Here is a 20,508-nt window from a genome sequence, read left to right on the forward strand (position 1 = left end):
GAAGACTGTTTTATTTACTTCCCTTCCATGAAACATCCCCAAACTATTTGACAATAATCGTCTAAACAATTAAACACACACTCCCTCCCAGACTGCTAGTTTTGGGGGGACTTTAACATCTGCACTGAGGCAACTGGCTGCGGGGTGGCTCAGGACTTCATGACTGACATGGGGCTTCTCCTAACATGTCCCCTGTCCAGCTGTGCCAGGGAGGTGATTCATACATCGTTTTGAGAGGGGGTTTGGCTGCCTACATGAAGGAGGTAGTGGTAAAATCATTCCTCAAGAAACCCTCCCTGGATTTGGAGGATCAAAGTTATGATCGGCCGATTGCCAATCTCTTCTTCTTGGGCAAAGTTCTTGAGCAGGTGGTCACAGAAAAGAACCAGCCACTCTGGGGGGAAACTGATTTTCCAGATCCATTTTCGGCAGGGCTTAGGCCTGGTTTTGGCACAAAACTGCTTTGGTCGCCCTGTAGGATGACTTCTGTTGTGGAGTCTCCTTCCTTGGAGGTTTTAAAGCAGAGGTTGGATGGCCATCTGCAAGGGATGCTTTAGTTGAGATTCCAGCATGGCGAGGGGTTGGACTAGATCACCCTCAGGGTCCCTTCTAAATCTACAATGCTATGATTCTATTATCTTATTTTGTTCCTGTATTCTGATGAGGACAGGGCTGTTCTTTCTTTTTCGTAATTTACACACACACACAAATCAGATGTGCTGAGCTGTTCATTTAATAAATTGAGTTTTTTTGCGGTCACTTCTTTTTCTTTCAGGAAATGGGAAAGCACATAAACCTCTCCATACTGCCCTGATTCACTTTCAAAATATTGCCATCTGTACACTCTCAGTGCAGGCCCATGTAATATAAATGGACTACAGAGATATGCACTTGAAGTAGAAACTCTTAAAGATTACATGCTGTACTCAGTCCAGCACATCTGTTCAGTTCATATGCCGTGTGTGCCATTGTAACTTAAAACACACACACACACAAGGAACAAATGGTAGGAAAAAAGTTGTCTCTTATAAGGAGCTTACATCTGTTTGCCACAGGGATGCCATATGATTGTGAAGATCAGCAAGCCTGTTTGGTTGGCTATATTTCTGTGGCCAAATATGAACTACTGACTTTCCATGAGCTACTTAGGGAGAAGATATTAAGTGAACTAACTGTTCCCTCCCACCTCTTGGGTCTGATATCAAACCTGAACTAGGCAGCCACCTAGTGGCTAAGTGGTGATTGTGTTCTTGTTTGTTTATGTGACTGTTTATTTATGTCAATATTTATGCCACATTCTCTGCCATTCATACAACACCTACAGCAGTTTATGAAACAAAAGAAAACAACTCCGTACTCCTAACTCCAAATAATCTATAAAGCACACATCACAGTGTGGTTTTTAAAATCCATGCAGTTAGGAAGCCATGCAACCATTTAAATCAGCACAGATCTGCCCAGAGGAAAAGCTTTGGGGGGTGGGGGAGTGGAGGCAATTAAAAAATAATGACCTGGGACCTGACCCACTCCATCTAGGGAGGGCCTTCCATAATGATTCCGCCATAAAGAAGCTGCAGCCCCTGCTCCCTCTCAGCGTGTTTTTGCCAACATCTAAAGAGCCATGGGAGCTGTACAGAAGAAGGTGCTCCCTGATTTATGCTGGCCCTGGGCTGTTTAGAACATACTGAGGTTGCCATTTTGGCCACCTTGAGAGAAAAAACAAACACTGAACTCTTGAGTTTCAGAGACAGAGCAAGAGACCATCAGGTACCAGGAGGTCTCCAACTTTTACACCAAGCCTTACAAGATTGTTGTAAGAATTGCAATATAATATATGTAAACAGCTTTGGACTATTTCTATTATTTTTGTTACTGCACTCTCATATTGTTATCCTTTTGAATGCTTGATCTTCATAGTTTATTTCAAATATATATATATATATATTATTTAGGGACAATTTAAGCACATATTCTACCAAGTTTCTCCAATGTTTGTTTTCCAAATGCAGCATTCACATGATACGAAGACTATTGATGATAGTGGTTTGTTTTCACACAGTCAGGCTATTGTGTAATCGTTGCAATCATTTCATGGGAAATGTAGCAGTATGAATGTCAGCTTTATTTAAAATACAGTGGGTTGATAAATTCCATTTTTTATCTGGAACCCTTTGAAACATATCAGTTACTTCAAAAACAATATGGGTCTGATCCTGCCAGCCAGCTCATGTTGAATGCAATTTATTCAGGTTAAATTTTATGTGAATTACTTAATTGGAACAGAAGGCTTATGCCATAGCAGGTGATGTGGTATAAAGTACATCAGCAACTAGCAGGAAAAATAAATTAATTTAGGTTAGAACATTAAATAATAGCCAAATACCTGCTACATATGGCAGTTCCCAACGTTGTGTCACTTTCACACACTTAACTCTGATCAACTTAGAATATTCAGAAGAAGAAAGAGGCAGCTCTCAGAGAAACTTTGTAAAAAAAAAGACATTCACTTAGAAATTATCCAAAGCATTGGATTTCCTGGTACTCTTCTGCTTACTCAAAACCAGTTGGCTTTCATTGAGACTGATGGGCTTACAGAAGTAGGTGTAACTTATTTGTTAATATGAAGGCCATTCTGTGCACAAAAGTATCATTGTGTTGTTCTGCTTCCAGGTCAATTAGACTCACTTGACCTGATGTTTCTAAGCATATATGAAGAACTGACAGAAAGTGACATTAATGTTCTTTGTATCCATACAGCATATCAACAACGATCACATACATGGGGAGAAGAAGGAGTTTGTATGTCGATGGCTGGATTGTTCTCGAGAGCAGAAGCCATTCAAGGCTCAGTACATGCTGGTGGTACACATGAGGAGGCACACGGGAGAAAAGCCACACAAATGCACTGTGAGTCAACAGCCCCAAATCAAATCACTGGCCCCACTGGCTTGTTTCCATTTCCCTTTTGCACAAACATGATTGGCAGGTTTTGCTGCCTTATGAAACACTACTGCCTAAAATGTGGCACTATGCACAGCAGTGAAATCAGTGCTGGAACCAGTGATATTTAACTTAATCTTATGTGATCTTAAAGTGGAGTGGCTAATCGGTTGTCATTGGACTACAATTTTCATCATCCCTGCTTAGTAGGCATCATCCTGACAAGTCGCCCATCCCTGTGCCAGAAAGGTGGGCAGTGGCACAGCCAGGTGTTCAGTGACATTGCATTATTCAGCATGGCTGAGCAGGCGGCAAAGGAAGTTTAGAAGATCTCTCTGAACATGTGTGCAACAAAATGGCATTTGAGATTTAGTTGAAAGGGAATATTGTAAATGACTTTAAAATCAACATGCTACTTATATTTAAAATGCACTCCACGGTACTGGTTGATGGAGAAAAACAGCATCTTCTCTATTAAATCTGTCAGAATTCTGTCCTTTTGATTACATTTCATAAAACCAGCTGAAGACAAGGTTTGTCAACTGGTGTCCAAAGGCTTTAGATACAGAACCAGCTATTGCGACTGATAGCCTTAGTAAAGTTTTTTTTTAGATGAGGTTTTTTTTAAGAACAGTTCTAGCTGTCTTTACATTTTAGTTTTTACATTTAGTTTTTATTGTGGTATATGTTTTTATGGTTTTATTGGGATATTTAAAAAGGTAAAGGTACCCCTGCCCATACGGGCCAGTCATGTCTGACTCTAGGGTTGTGCGCTCATCTCACTTAAGAGGCCGGGAGCCAGCGCTATCCTCAGACACTTCCAGGTCACGTGGCCAGCGTGACGAAGCTGCTCTGGCGAGCCAGCACCAGCGCAGCACACGGAAATCTGCAGGCTTCTGCATGCAGGCAACTCTCCGCAAGCAGCGGGAGCGCTCCCGCTGCTTGCGGAGAGGTCCGCGAAGCCTGGACGCGCTGAGCTCTGCGCGTGCAGGCTTCTGCATGCAGGCAACTCTCCGCAAGCAGTGGGAGTGCTCCCGCTGCTTGCGGAGAGGTCCGCGAAGCCTGGGTGCGCACCGACCCCTCTCGCTCTCCAGGCTTCAGCGAAAGCCTGCATTCGCCCCATAGGACGCACACACATTTCCCCTTCATTTTTGGAGGGGAAAAAGTGCATCCTATAGGGCGAAAAATACGGTACTTCAGCAAAGCCAGTTTAGCTTTACCATCACCAAGCCTTGTGACAGTGAATTACGTAAGAATTCACTGCCTAGGAAACTTGCTTTTTGGTTGTTCAGACTCTTCTGATCACTTTTTCCATTTAGATATTGAGTGCTGAACTATAACCAAACAAGCAAAAAATGAAAATTAAGGACTTTCAGCCTGAATCAGTTCATGTTAGTCAGAAGTAAGTCTCATTTTATTAAATGGGGCTTACTCCCAGGTAAGCATGCAAAGGAAGGCAGACTCAGAATTGCATTACAGTGTCTAAACAACCCTTCCCTTTATATTGATGCAAGCTAGGCTTTTATCTTACATACTTTTAACCAGGGATTATGATGGGCTCAACAAAACAAAAGAAAGAAATCTTGAACACATTGCTATTATGGCTAGATCCTGGAAAGCTGCTCTCCCTTTGATGTGGTGTTATTTCATTGGCTTATCCTCCACCCTCGCAGTCTCTACTTTCTGTAACACCAAGCGCTCAGAATAATCCATATTTGCATGTCGTCTGCAGTTTGAAGGTTGTACAAAGGCCTACTCCAGGCTAGAAAACTTGAAAACTCACTTGAGATCTCACACTGGAGAGAAACCATATGTCTGTGAGCATGAGGGCTGCAACAAAGCATTCTCAAATGCGTCTGATCGTGCCAAGCACCAAAACAGAACTCATTCCAATGAGGTAAGGAAGCACATGGGCTGTAAAATCCTCCAACCATGCACAGGCATAATCCTGTCAAAAGAATTTATTGTAGAATATATACCAAGAAGAAACACCCCACAACTTTGAAGATGCAAAACTAGTACATTGCATACATTTTGAAGGTCATAAATCATTTTAACAGTATGTTTTTAAAAGGCATATTTAAAAAGCAAAGGTTGCTTGAAAGAATGTTCCTTGGTTTCTATTCAGCGTATTTCAAGTACTTGTTATTAAGATCACCACTATGTCTAATGGATACGCTTCAGCTGATGTGCCACAAACAGTGGCTTGTGTTCTGCTGTACCCAGAGAAACAGCCTGTGCAACGCAGCTGATCCAGGCAACCTCTTATTCTATAAGAAAAGTTGTGTGACGGGTGGCACAAACTTCCTTTGTGCCGTGGCTTGCTTGCCCTCTTGTCTACACCTTTGTCACTTCAAAACTGATGCCAAAAATACAAAAAGCAAAGCCCCACAACAGACAAAAAGCACGGCTTACTTCAAAGGCCAGCCCTTGCTTCTTCGTATTGCTGTACTACCTTGATGGGGGCTTCATTACAGGAGCTGGATGGGAGCAGTAAACATGAAGGAAACTGGTGGAAAATTGGGGGTCCTGACTTGGGAATCCACCATTGGATACAACCCTCTGTTTATAAATCTTACAATATTTCTGTAGTGCATTTGGCCACTTCCGTGTGCCAGTACAATAGAACAAAGCACTGGGTCATATGAGTAATCCTAAGTAAATAAACAAATTGAAATATGGACGGGGACCAACTTAAGGACTTGCTCTAGTCCACGGGCAGCCCGTCCCATTTTGCGGCCTGAGGATTGATTTTGTGGCTGCAGCTTCCGGCAAGGTTTTGCAAGAGGTCAAGAGATCTCATTGGAAGCTGCTCCCACTTCTCTAGGGGGGATGGGGGGTGCCCACACTTTGGATTCGGCCACTTGAGACTTGCTACCTCAGTCGGCCTCATGGGCAGGCAGGCCCTGCTCCAGGCCAGTGGAAAAGTTTACTTTTTATCTTCCCAAAGCTAATCCCATGCCACACCACAAGCTGCTTTTGAAACTGCTGTCAGTTTCAATGAAATTAATGGGGGGCTGTTCCTCTAAAGTTCTGCTTAGGCTCACAGAACTACTTTCATAATTCTTTTGAACTTAGTTGAGGTGTGCAATGTTTTCTGTACTGAAAACAATTCAAGGTTAGAGGTATTTAATTCCCTATAGGAAAATAAACATGGACCCACATCACATGATATACATGTTATTTTCCTCTGCATGTATCATAAGATAGATTGAATTAACGAAGGAAAAATGTCATACAAGAAGAATCCCAAAGATTTGCAGCGCTGTTTACTAGTGACACCTGCTGGTTAGTCCCTGACAGTGTTAAGTGAGAATGGAATCCCTTTGGTGTTCAGTATTCTCTTAAGAGTCTAGTGAATATCAAGATAAAGAAATCAGAGTGGAGAATGAGAACTGTGCAGAAGTGATTCAAGGATTTATGTTGTTTCCCCAAAGCCCTTCCACATATTCAAAGCATGTACACTGTACTTTGAAAGGAGCTCAGCGTCATACACAGTAGGCACATATTGCTTTGGTACTCTCCTGCCAAAAGAACTACAGAATTGGCAGTCTCCCAGATGAATTTCCATGCAAGTGGCCCAAGGACCAATGGCAACAAGGCCGTCAGGAACTGATTTCATAGGGAAGCCCACTGAGGCACCATAGTACCAAGATTAGAGAGCTTGGATTTAACCTCTGTTAATTCTGCTTCACTCTTATGAGTCTAAACTTGCAGATGTGTCCACAAGTGGAAGGCACTTCAGAACCCATCAGCCATTGGCTGAAAGATAACATCCACAGCCTGTGGCCTCTGAATGTAGCAGTAGTATGCTGTATAGCATTGTTAAATGCTCCATGGAAGAACTCGTAACCAATACTGACATTTCTTTCCACTTGCAGAAACCCTATGTCTGCAAGATACCAGGGTGCACAAAGCGCTACACAGACCCCAGTTCTCTCCGGAAGCATGTGAAAACGGTGCATGGTCCTGAGGCGCATGTCACCAAGAAGCAGCGTGGAGACATCCACCCAAGGCACCCACCCCCGAGAGACCAAGGCAGCCATTCAAGATCCCCAGGCCATCAGACTCAGGGCGCGATTGGTGAGCAAAAAGACCTCAGCAACACTACCTCAAAGCGTGAAGAATGCCTCCAAGTGAAAGCGGTCAAGTCCGAGAAGCCCATGGTATGCAACATCTTGTCCTTTCTCCCCGTCCCCCTTTCCATTTCAGGTTGCGGGGGGTTCGTTGGTTATGAAATACTGCAACTCTTAAGCCTTTGGTTGCTTTTCTTTACACTAACCTGTGACGAATGGAAATAAATTATATCTGGCAGCTCTAATATAATGTAACGTTTGGAAATCAAACAGTGTGAAGCTATTTGTAGATTAGATAGGCTGAATACTTACATGCTTTGCATCTTGACTCAAAATGCCATTTAGCCACCACAAAAACAGGAAATTTAAAATTCATTCACACCACATGCGTTACTCCATTGATATTAAAAATGACTTGTTGTCAAGATTTACCAGATGTATATCATGATATTCAGTGCCATTATAACCCTGAATAAATTGCACCTCTGTTGGCTGAAGTTTGGATAGATCCAGTTCTTTGCACTGTGCCATTCCGATAAATGAGGCTTTATTTAGGGCACAATCCTGCAGGAAGCTCTCCTGTGCAAGTTCCATTGACGTGAGCGTTATCACCATTCATTTTGATGGTACCGTATTTTTCGCTCTATAGGACGCCCTTTTTCCCCTCCAGAAATTAAGGGGAAATGTGTGTGCGTCCTATAGAGCGAATGCAGGCTGCGCCGCTAAGGCCAAAGGCAGAACAGGGAGACGGAGTGCTGTGGAGCGCTCTGTCTCGCAGTTCTAGCTTGGGGATGGCTGTGCGCAAAGGCTCTCCAGGGCAGTGGGGTGCCTTCACCCCGCTGTCCTGCAGAGGCTAGGAGGGCTGTTCCCAAGCCAGAACAGCGAGACGGAGGGCTCCGTCTCGCTCTTCTAGCTTGGGGACGGCTGCGTGCAAAGCCTCTGCAGGGCAGCGTGGCGCTGCGCTCCAAAGGCTTCAGGGATCTTTGAGGCTGGTGGTGGGGGAAAGCAGCGCTTCCCCCACATTCATGTATTTTGTGGTAATCTGGTTTAAATTTAGTTCTTTCAAATTCATAGAGAAAGGGCTAATCACCAAATAAATGTTGCAACAATGTTTATTAATGTTTAAGTAGAATGAATTGCAATGAATTCTGATTTCAAATTCTTAAACATCAAGTCAAAACACTGAGTTCGTGGGTCAAAATGAAAATAATCTGTACAACCTAGTTCTCACAGTGATGGTAAACCTTTACCTGAGTGTAGCACATCAGTTTGTAGGTGTGGTGGGCTTTCATAACTGAATGCACCTCCACAAAAAAATTCCTGCACACAGAAAGTTTGTGTGAAAGAAACCTTCTCCTTGACATCTCATTTTCTCTGTGGAGACAATTTTTGGGATGGAGGAGTGTTCAATCATGGTTTTTCCATGTGGAGTCATAGGTTTACCAATTCAATGTAAGTAGATCATTACTTCAAATTTGAGATTCCCAAATTGGAAAATATATCTAATATGACTTTTTATAAAATGTGCCATGTTGATTTGCTCAGTCTAGAAATCTGTTGAGCACTCAGATACACACACTGATATCCTACATGTAAGAATCTTCCATATTTTTCAAGGGGAGAGTAGACCTGGCTGTGTAAAGGTATCAACACCTTGCCGGGGGGGGGGGGAATGGAAAGTCTCTATTGGGGAGCTCCATGTTTGTATTTAAAATCCTGGACCCAGATCAGAAATTGGACTCAAGTGACACAATTTTAAGTTTCTTCCTGTGTTTCAGGTGTGTCAAAAGTATTTCCTAGCCTAGTTAATATTTCAGCAATGTGGTTGCATTGAGTGGCTTTGGGGAGAACAAAGATTATAAGAACCATGCAGAAAATAAGATTTACTTATAACATTGAGCTTAACAAATGTTAATCAAAATTAGGTGCTAAAATAGTTGAATAAATTATGACTTGACCATGTTGTATGACTTTTGTAATTGTACTAATCTGGTATTTCTTCTATCTAATGCTCTTAAATGACTTGTTCTAACTTCCTAAGGACAGTGGGTAATAAGGTGAGGGGATTTTAACTTCTTCTCAGTTCCTTCAATGCTACTTTTGAAAACCATTTGCTTGCTGCCCAGGAACATTCCATCAAACGCATCCATGGCATTTCATAACAAATGGCATGTAGTGCAACTGGAATTATGGCAATTTTAAATAGACGTGTACATGTTCACATACACATCCGTGACCACTCTCTGTTTTGTGAATGAATGTGTCTGCTGTGAGCAATTAGTCAGCTACAAGAACAGGCTTCTGACTCTCAAATGTCTTTGTTCAGCTAGCATGAAACAGTAACTGCCCCAGTGATGCTTCCCTGGTGAATTAATTAATTTAAACATTGCTACTGGGGTTTTCAGTCCACAACACATTACTAATAATGTCACAAAAACTAGATAATTTTGTGTTGCCGGTGATCCTGAAAACACCTGCATGCTCATTGCTCACTTAATGGGAGGTCTTTTTGTTAAAATCACTGAGATTTTTTCCCATGGAGATCAAAAGCTGATATAGGAGGCTGTTCTTGAGAGCAAAATGATTTTGCATGCCTTAATCAGGGTTCTGTGTACACTGCAACTCTGCTGGAGCACAGAAATTGTGTCCAATGTGGCACAAAATTCACCTTTCATTAAAATAATAAGAGCAATTAGCCTTGAGGCTACAAAGATAGACTTGCAAGTATATGGCCTAGTGATGTGGATTTCCCAGAAAATTTTAAATCACATTGTTTTCTGGGAAGTTTTCCAGTGCCCAAAGTCTATTGGAATCTGACTTCCATGCGATACTATAATGTCCTAGAAGTCCTACTGAGTTCAGTAGAGTTTACTCCCAGGTAAGTATGTATAACAGCCGTACCATGTTTATTTGACTTGCATAACAAGCAAAACTTTTAAGGCATGATGTATTAATTTTACATACTATATACATTTTAAAAGAATTTCAGAGTAGCCTAAAAATAAAAATATAAACACATTTCCCCAACAGCCATAGTTACTATTTGCATTGAAATATTTGATTAGGAAAACAAAACGAAAACCAGTAACACACATTTTGTGTGGCTTAAACGGTACAATCAAACTAAATCACAGCTTAGATTGGAATTTATTTTTTGACTATTTGTAAATATTTTAAGGCAGAGCTTTCCAAACAAGTTAGTGTGTCGTGTGCAGGTGTGTTGCGCAATGTGTGTCTGTATCTCTTATAAGGTGTTAGTTTAACCTCCCTTTTTCTAGTAAAACCGAATTACTGTGTTGCGAAATGATGCATGTCTAAAAAGTGTGTCACCGACATGAAAGTTTGGAAAGCTCTATTTTAAGATATGGCAATTCAATAGCATCCGCCCCACCCCTTGACAGTTAGCAAACTCAACACAGCCAGAGGTCTGTTTATTTCACATGTAGATATTTCCTAGGTATGAATCCTGTTTTTACTTTGCCTTGTTATGGAAATTTATTTATTTATTTGCAGGGGTTTTGACTAGATGACACTCAGGATTTCTTCTAGCTCTGTAGTTCTATGATTGTATGATTTTTTATTATTATTATCATCATTATCATCATCATTATTATTATTTCAGGTTAATTACAGTAGTGATTTTAATGAAGTTATTTTGGTAATATCTGCTTGATACGCATCCATCTTATTAACATTTAGAAACATCCTCTAAAAAGAAACATCCTCTAAAAGCACTGCTCTGCTTCTCTCTCTAAGATCTCTTTTAGGTGAGGTTGTTGAATACATGGCAAACACTGCAGTGTTGTTCTTAAGCAGTCTGAATATCGCTGCAGTAAAATAAACCTTATGAAGCATATCTATGAGCTTCTCCAGGGCAGCAGATATGTTTAACTGTGACAGGTCAACATGGCAGAAGAAAAACTATCATGGTAGAAAACCATAATTCTCATCAGAATTTACAGGAAAAGTAAATTCTTCTTTGAGGCACAGTGGAAGGGAAGTTTCACGGAAATGGTTGCAGTGAGTAATACTTTAGCTGCAAGCTGGTATTGATCTAGTGATGGTCATCGCTGCTCTGTGGGATATTTCCGATGGCATGATGAAGGCTTTTGGTGTACAAATCCATGTTTTGAGAGCAGCTTTGTTTTATTCACTGTACAGTGGTACCTCTGGTTACGTACTTAATTCATTCCAGAGGTCCGTTCTTAACCTGAAGCACCACTTTAGCTAATGGGACCTCCTGCTGCTGCTGCGCCACCGCCAGAGCCCGATTTCTGTTCTTGCCCTGAAGCAAAGTTCTTAACCCGAGGTACTTTTTCTGGGTTAGCGGAGTCTGTAACCTGAAGCGTATGTAACTCGAGGTACCACTGTATTGGCCAGTGCACAGTACTAAGGATGTGCACTGCAATGAGAATCAGACCCTTCTGAATATTAACTTTATAGCACTAGCAACTGGCTCACTCCATGGAGATGGGGCTATACATATATTGGTGCCGTTCAGCTGCAGATGATCATATTGGCCAGGAATTAAAGAGCTACTTCCAGCATCTCCAATGTATTGAAGTCACAAAGGGAATGTTTTCCATCTGTGCCACAAGACCCCTCTCATTTTCAGTAGCTTTTTTTTAAGCATTTCGTCTGATGTGGGAGAAGGATGTTACTCCAGAAGCACAAGCCCAACATCAGAAGAATGCACGCACTCTTTTGAAGAGCATGCCCTAACCTTAGATTTCAGAAGCTTAAAGTGATTTGGTAAGATGAGAGTCCTTGGTAGCATCCTGTACTTGCCTCAGCATGACTCTGACCTAGTAAGGCTTTTCTTAATAATGAAATTGTGTTTATTTCTCAGCCATCTTGTAAGGTACCTCATTTAAATAAATAACAGGTACCTTGCAAGATGGCAGAGAAATAAACACAGTTCCGAGTTCTGCCTTGCCTTTCTCTAAGCATGGTGGCTCTTAGGTGGATTCTGTTTCTAACTGGATTTCCTCTCTCTCCGCCCCCCCCTCCCCCAATATCTTTTCTCCTCCAAACAGACATCTCAGCCAAGCCCTGGTGGTCAGTCTACATGCAGCAGCGAGCAGTCCCCCATCAGCACCTATTCCAACAATGGGACCGAGCTTAATCTGACCAGTCGAGGTAGTGTAGGAGACCTCAGTGTCATAGATGAAACCCCTATCATGGACTCTACCATTTCCACAGCAACCACAGCACTTGGCTTGCAGACCAGGAGGAATATGACAGAGACCAAATGGATGGAGCAAGTTAAGCTGGAAAGGTTGAAACAAATCAGTGGAGTGCTTCCAAGACTGAACCCCATTCCACATTCCAAAGCCCCAACTTTGCCGCCTCTCATAGGAAATGGTAAGATATGCTCATTTAATGTAATCTGCAGCTGGACCATTGATGGGGACAGACTTGCCAGCACTGACTGCCCATACATTACTGGGTTCAGGATACCTCAAAGACCGCCTGGTCCCTGCCTAGTTACTGAGATGTTTGGTGGAGTTACTGTCCGTGATCCCCATGGTATGGATGCATGGCTCCAGTACACCATGTGTGTTCAGTATTGTGAGCTGAATTTTATGGCACATCCTTCCTGTTGAGGTCACAGAGCCCCACCCCCCATCCCTGTTGAACTTCTGGTCTGCCTACAAAATGCTTCTTCTTCTTCTTGTTGTTGTTGTCCCAGCAGACATTTTAACTGGATTCTGATTTTATAGTTTTAACTGAATTTTATTTTCATTGTATTATAGTCCATGTACACCACTTAAAGAAGATTGGAATTAAGTGGTATATAAGTTCTCTAAATAATAAGATAAAATAATGAATGAATGAATCCCCTTTAGAATCCATTGACACTTTATCCCTCCCCCCCCCCCGAAAAAACCCCCCAACCCTGCACAGGGTTTCTTTAGTGCTTTTGCCATTATAATGCAACTAAATAAAGAGCATGCTCATTCTAATTTGAGAGTACCAAATCATGAAGTGTTGATAGGCCCTTCCCTGACTAAAATTATCAAGTAAGAAGAGTTTGGATTTGAAGAGTTTGGATTTGATATCCTGCTTTATCACTACCCGAAAGAGTCTCAAAGCGGCTAACATTCTCCTTTCCCTTCCTCCCCCACAACAAACACTCTGTGAGGTGAGTGGGGCTGAGAGACTTCAGAGAAGTGTGACTGGCCCAAGGTCACCAGCAGCTGCAGGTGGAGGAGCGGGGAAGCGAACCCGGTTCACTAGATTACAAGTCCACCGCTCTTAACCACTACACCACACAGGGTCAAAGCTGAACAACATGATCACCACGTAATTATGCCATGTAACTTTAGTTGGGTTACAGCATTTCAAACCACAAGTGGAGATCACTTTTTTTGAATGTTAATGTAGGTGACAGATGTGAATGGAGCTGGGGGGAAAACATACCCAGAGTCCATTGCAGGTCTCATCACCATTTTTGTCCAAAGATTTTTTCCTTCAACTGCACCCACCCATGCAAAATATCTGTGGTATTTCTTGTTTCTGGTTTAAGTTCATTCCAATAAAGGGAACTACAGAAAAGAAAAGAAAAGAAAAGAAATTATTATAATTGCTTATTTTATAATGTTGTTTGGAATGTCATGCAAAAGATATTGAAAAATAGCTTTCAAATTATCCCAGATAATTTATGGAATTGTGTATTTTGCAATTTTGGCTTTCGGTATGGTTTGATTAAGACTTTAATCTACATTTTTTAAAAAGACTGCATATTTTAACAGATCCAGCCAGTGGAGTCCTACTACAGACAAGAGAGACAAGCCAACATAGACCCAGTTCTTACCTAGTTCTAGGGTTGTAGTTGTGCTACTCTTAACATGCTTTTTTCTCTTGGAAGGTATTTTAATTTTTGTATAGAACAGCATTGTGGACTTCAGTTGTGTGAGCTACCGAACTGAAGCAGCACTGCCCAACCACCAGGGTAAACCTCAGTGGGAACTGGTCCGCAGCGCCAGGCAGCATCGTTCATTCTGTGTTGCGACCAGTGTCTGGGCCATGCCTTCAGCTTTCTTTCATCTTGCAACATTATTCTTTGTGTGCCTGAATCCAAAAGTCTTGTTGGCCCCATCATCAACATTTTGGAAATATAATGGCATTTTCTTGGAAACGCCTGTAGCACGTTTCGTCCCATTTCTTTATTTCACCTGATCAACCTGGAGTCTTTTCTTCTTTCTTTATCCCTCTCCCCAGGTACTTATTCAAGCAGCAGCTGCAGCATTGGAGGAAACATGACTATTCTAGCCAATAAAAATGAACTCACAAACATGGACATTACTGTGCTCAACATGCTGAACAGAAGGGACAGCAACACCAGCACCATCAGCTCAGCCTACATGAGCAGCCGCAGATCCTCTGGGATTTCACCCTGCTTCTCTAGTCGGAGGTCCAGCGATGCTTCCCAAGGCGAGGGGAGGCTCCAGAACATCAGTGTTACTGATTCCTACGACCCCATTTCAACTGATGCCTCTCGGCGATCCAGTGAAGCCAGCCAGTGTGATGGCTTGCCTGGTCTTCTCAGCCTGACCCCCGCCCAGCAATACCGTCTGAAAGCAAAATATGCAGCAGCTACTGGTGGACCCCCACCAACCCCACTCCCTAATATGGAGAGGATGAGCTTGAAAACAAAAATGGCACTATTGGGTGACTGTAGGGAGTCTGGAATGTCACCACTGCCCCCAATGAATTCTCCCCGAAGATGTAGTGATGGTGGGACAAACAATTACAACAGGCGGCACATACTGCCCCATGATGTGTTGGGGAACAGCACAAGGAGAGCCAGTGACCCTGTGAGGCCAGTTTCCGATAACCTTTCCTTTCCCAGAGTCCAGCGTTTCAACAGTCTCAATAGCTTTAACCCTCCTGTTTTGCCTCCATCTATGGAAAGGCGTAACTTCATCCTTCAGAACTACACCCGTTCTGATGGTGGCTTGTTCCGCAACTGTTCCCCTTGTCCTCCTAGTATCTCTGAGAATGTCGCCATGGAAGCTGCTACAATGGAAGCAGATGGCAGTCTGAATGATGAGGATCTGCTACCGGACGACGTGGTCCAATATTTGAATTCTCAGAATCAGGGTGCATACAACCACCTGCCGAATGGTGGACTAGATCACAACAAAGTGCATCACAATTCAGCATTGGGGTACAGCAACAACTTTGACCAGTCTCCTCCACCAAACAACTCTGAGGCCAGTAAAAACGACCTGCCAATTCAGTGGAATGAAGTAAGCTCAGGAAGTTCTGACTTGTCTCCGTCAAAATTAAAATGTGGGCAACGGTCCCTGATCCAGCACACTCAAACCTTAGGCCTCTATAACAACATGGTCGTCCAACAGCAGCACCACGGGCTGGAGAGAAATGCTGTGTCCCAGCAAAATGGCTATCAGCATCTTCTAGACAACAACGGCTCCTGCAGTTTACAGCAGAATATGGTCATGAACAACAGTGACACCAGTCATTCTTACCACCTTCAGTCAAATAAGGCACAGCTGTATGGTGAAAGTATTGGCAGACAACCAGTGGGCAATACCTATGACATTGTGATTCAAGGGCAAAAGCTGGGAAATAATTTCATGCCAAATAATGGAAACCAGCAGAATTTTGGCTGCACTGCAGTATCAGAGGAGCAGTCTCCCAATGTAATTAGCAGGATGCAGGGCAGAAATGTGGTTGCCCAGGAGTACCTTCATAATCAGTCAACCGATGATATCTACTGCCAAGAAGTCAGTCATTCCCATAAAATGATGATAGAGCAAGTTTCAGCTCCCTCACAACCCACCCTTTATCAAGGGCCACAAAGTTGTCCACTGTCTCACAATGCTGGGATCCAGCCATCAGGTTTGGTGATGGCGAAAGGGTACCAGCCCTGTGCCAACTACTGGGGTGGCAGGCGACAAAACATGTCAAGGAATAACTTGGTGCAGCCCCAAGGACACATGAGGGATGCCAACCAGCCACACAGGGTCAATGGCATCAAAGTAGAATCCCAAGGTCAGTCACAGCAGTTCTGCTCTAATATGCAGAATTACTCTGGTCAGTTGTATGACCAAACCACAGGGTTTAGCCAGCAAGCTCTGAAAACAGGTGCTTTCCCCCTTTCAGAAGCTAACTGCCTGCTTCAGGGGACGAGTGATGCTACTTCGTCAGAGCTTCTCTCCCCAGGAGCCAACCAGGTAACGAGCACCGTTGACAGCATTGACACCAGCAGCCTCGAAAGCGTGCAGATTGATTTTGATGCTATCATAGATGATGGTGACCATGCCAGCTTGATTTCAGGAGCCCTGAGTCCCAGCATCATTCAGAACCTCTCCCGCAACTCCTCCCGCCTCACCACCCCCCGAGCGTCTCTTACATTCCCAGCCATGCCCATAAGCACAAACAACATGGCCATTGGGGACATGAATTCTTTGTTGACCTCACTTGCAGAAGAAAGCAAGTTTCTTGCTGTTATGCAATAGACATACACAACTTAGGAGATGAAAGATTTTTTTAAAAAGTAATTCATTTTTTTTAGTTGCTTTAAGTACTTTAGCAGTCTCATCTCACCTAAATGGGATGTGTTTCAAGTATATTCCTTTTATGGAATAAGGACTCTGAAAAACCCTAAAGTGTTCTAGGGAGAAACTGTCTTCCGTTTCAGTTCTGAATCAGTATTGTTACACCCACAGTCCCCCTTTTTCCAATGTTTATATGCTTCTTTTTTATTTTATTGTTTGTTTATATATTTTTTGTAATTGTAAGCCAATGTAAATGTGTGATGTGCATGCTGGTTTATCTTTGAGGAAGGTCTGATAAAATGGCATTGCCTCTTCCTGTAACTCAAAAGGAAATAACAATCCTATATGGTTGTTGCTGGAGTTCTTATACAGCCGGGTTCTAACGTGTAGACACAACATTACCAGGAGCACATATATATATTGAAGTTTGGGGTTCCATCCTCTTAGCACTGATCACGCAAACCCTGTCAAGAGGAATGGGTGAATGGTTTAAAGCAACTAATTTATTCAAAAAAACCCACGTGCAATGGTTTGAATTGTCATTCCTGTTGCTCTACACCAGTGGTTTTCAGGTTTTCTGCATTCAAGGACCTCTCCGCATAATGCTTTGCCTGAGTCAGATCTTCTCAGTCATGTTCTAGACTGCACAGTCAGTTGATGCAGAGTGCTGCCTTGGCCTGCTGGGTCTCATCATGGCCCTACTTCAGCTGAGGAACTGCCCAAGACCACATTGGCTACATACTGCGCGGGGGTGTGGGGGGTGTGTGTCAGTGATAATGAACAAGTCTGTCATTACTGATGTTTTCACTTAAGAACGTGTAGAAGTGCATCTAACAAATTTTAGGGTTCTCCAGAATGCAGCTTGAAAACCACTGCTTTGGACAAATACCATATAAATAAATAACTCTGAAGCATATTCCAATAAAAATAAGTTGGTTAAAAAAGAAAATAATGACAAAATGACTGCCCATTTTTATGTCAAAAATTGGCTTCAGTTTCCAAAACCTCCATTGCATAATGAGTAAGCCTCACATTTTTTGTTACAAAATGGGGAGTAACTTGAACATGTGCGTGTATGAAAATAAATCAATATCTATGCGAGTGCTATTATAAGTCTGCTTGTCTGAGACATAAATGTAAACACAAGTTGCACTTTTAAGCAAGGTTTAGTTCAGATTGTTGGCATTCACTTCAGTGCAATATGCATAGATCTAAGTGGTTTAAAAGCTCAAGCTATAATATTCAAAATGTTTAGTTCTTGTTTACTATAATTCCATTTAACAATAACTGCCTTCCAGTGGTGCTGTAAATGTCCTCTATCATTCGCTTGGCGATCCGGCCAAAGCTTCATTCATAGAAAGGGACAAGAATGCCACCAAATCCAACTACATATCCCAAGCAAGAGCCGCCCCCTATCAGCCTTCCACTGCCTCACCACCCTAAGCCATGGGGCCGGAAACTTCAAGCACAAATGAGCCATACCAGTAGGTAGGTGTGATACAGAGGAAGGCAAGAACAAAGCAAAACAACAGAACAAAATGAGAGGCACTAGTCCTTGATAAGAAGGTTCAATCCACAGACAGAACATACAGAACATCACATCATTTTGTGCATAATGTGCATAATCCCCCCCCCCCGGAAAAATAAGGATTCCCTTTGGGATAGGGACTCTGTCAATAAGTTCAGTACAAGAACATTTCACTCAGTAACAGCTATTCTGAAAGCTCTTCCACCAATATCCATCAGTGGTGGTCTATCCCAAATGTAGAAGTTGCCATTCACACACACTACATTATTTTTTAAATAATGTTTATAAAATCTTCATATCGTTCTTATGCTGTTTGTGGAGATTGAGTTGGCCTACCATCTTAGAGTTCAATTTACATATCCCTGACCTGTTCATTTTTCACTGTCATCTTGGTTACTTTTCTAGTCTTGTTGCACAATGCAACACAACAGCAAGCACAATTGCATCCATACTTTTAAATGAGCTCAAGTTAGCTCTGTTGGACTGTGGCTCTTATGTTTGTATTCTGTGTAGTAGCTCACTCTGTTTCTTAATGGTCCATTGTATGAGTGAAGAATTGGTTTGTGAAAAGCAGAAGTTACTCTAGAGATTCCTTTGGACCTCTCGGTTTTATCAGGACTTTATTTTTCCTGTTGCTCCAACTCTAGGCTGGTGGAATTCCAAAAGGCTCATTTTCCTGGAACTAAACAGCTGCACTATTTCTTCAACCCTTAATCATGTCAAAATTACAATGTGCTGTTATTACTGCACCAGATTTCTTATGTTTTGGGCTCGGGCAATATTATAGTACCATGATTTGAACCCACCTGGTTGTTTCTTTACCAATAGAGCCTGAGCCACTGTGTTTTTAATTAAACCAGGCCAATTGTATACACACTGAGGCCACCAACCAACACTGGTACATGATGACCCTCCACATGTTGTCTGTAACATTGCAAAACAACTTAACATTGTGTGGAGAATCTCATCTTCAGTATCACACATTCCTGAAAGTTGCTGATGTAGAGGTTCTCCATAGAATTGGGAGTACTGAAGTTAATTTGCCATCTATTCATTATCATGTTTCTGAGCTTAGAAGAGCAATCAACACAAACATCCTATAAAACAATTGAAACCAAAATCATTGTAATGTTTTTGACCATTGAAGTCCTGTTTGGAGGAATGTTTCCTTATAGAATGTACTTGTGTGCGAAGTTAAGTTCTAGCAGTGGATCACTTGGAGAGGCTAATCTTTTCTACTCTTCCAAGGTTGCCTTCAGGGTAACCAAGGCTACTGCAATGTGTGTCCCTCCTGAACCACTATGGTAATAGTGGAACATTTAGGACTTGTGCAAGGAGACTGCAACCCAGCCCTCTCATTACCAGCATTGCCCATGTATTTCCCAAATTTACTGGTGCAGTGTCAAAGGAGCACATACCTTACATCAAGTCATACTATTCCTCTGTCTGGCCCACTATGATCTAAGCACTCCAGGGTAAGGCTGGGGGGAGGGGTATGGTTCTGTTTTTGTTTACAGGAAAACTTAGCCTTACTTGCACTTTCCAAAACAAGTCAAAGCCATCCTTCAAAATTCACACTTCTCAAAATGTTCATGTGCAGTTCTCCAGCCAAGTAACGTATACAAAAACTGCATTTACTTGGATAAAGAGTGCATAGAAATGCACATATTAGTGCAAATAAGACCCCAAAGTGTTTGTAAAAGTGTCTACATTAGGCAAAACTGTGTGGGGAAATGTGCATATCAGCAGACTCCCATACTAAAAATGCTGGTGAATATTCATGAGGAATGTAAATCACAACTAACATGGAAATGTAGAGAACTGAACTTAAAATTGGAGAAAGTGGGAGAAACCAAAATGGACAGATCTTCCCACTGCCATGTCTAGAGTCTCAGCAGGGACCTTTTATCAGGAGATGCATGGGTTGAGCCTAGAAATCTCCACATGCAAACATGCTCCTGTAACTAAGCAGGGTAGCCTTTCCTGCTCACAGAAGCAGTTCCCACCCTGGAAGTATTGTCAGATAGAGACCCAAGCTGGAGTTTAGATGTTCATACTCTTTGCTTATGCTGGCTCTGACTGCAATAACATCATTCCTAAGTAGTTTGTAAGATGGACTGGAGTAAGCAGCAGCCTAAGGCAGAGCCTTCTGAAAGTCCATAATAATTGCAACCCTTATCATTACTGCCACCTCCCCTCAGAAAATACTACAGGACTTAGAAAGCAAAAGCTGACAGGGGGAATTTCTGGATCATTGTCTGCCCCAACCGCATCTTACACAACCCATCACCAAGTCACAAAATGGCCCCTGTGCACAAAGACTGGAAGCAAGAGATAACATGATATGCTGCTTGGCTCATGTTGCATTGTTTGGTTTTAAACTGCAATTTCTTGCACTCCTGTCAAAGGCCACTTCCTAAATTTAGCTTCGGCTATA

At 42.3% G+C, this 20,508-nt stretch overlaps 1 protein-coding gene across 3 annotated transcripts in view; it reads left to right on the top strand.

Annotated features, from left to right (window-relative positions):
• Positions 1–20,207, top strand: part of GLI3 (GLI family zinc finger 3) — a 254,324-nt gene extending 234,117 nt beyond the window's left edge. For all 3 annotated transcript variants that reach the window (XM_081930977.1, XM_081930978.1, XM_081930979.1), the window contains 5 exons: positions 2,758–2,907; positions 4,673–4,837; positions 6,822–7,106; positions 12,053–12,380; positions 14,241–20,207. In XM_081930977.1, the coding sequence (XP_081787103.1) occupies positions 2,758–2,907; positions 4,673–4,837; positions 6,822–7,106; positions 12,053–12,380; positions 14,241–16,504 (3,192 nt within the window). In that variant the 3' untranslated portion in view covers positions 16,505–20,207. The remainder of the gene's footprint in view (positions 1–2,757; positions 2,908–4,672; positions 4,838–6,821; positions 7,107–12,052; positions 12,381–14,240) is intronic.
• The last annotated feature ends 301 nt before the right edge of the window (positions 20,208–20,508 follow it).

This window comes from Podarcis melisellensis (genome assembly GCF_964234715.1).
Source record: "Podarcis melisellensis genome assembly, chromosome: 12".
NCBI lineage: Eukaryota > Metazoa > Chordata > Lepidosauria > Squamata > Lacertidae > Podarcis > Podarcis melisellensis.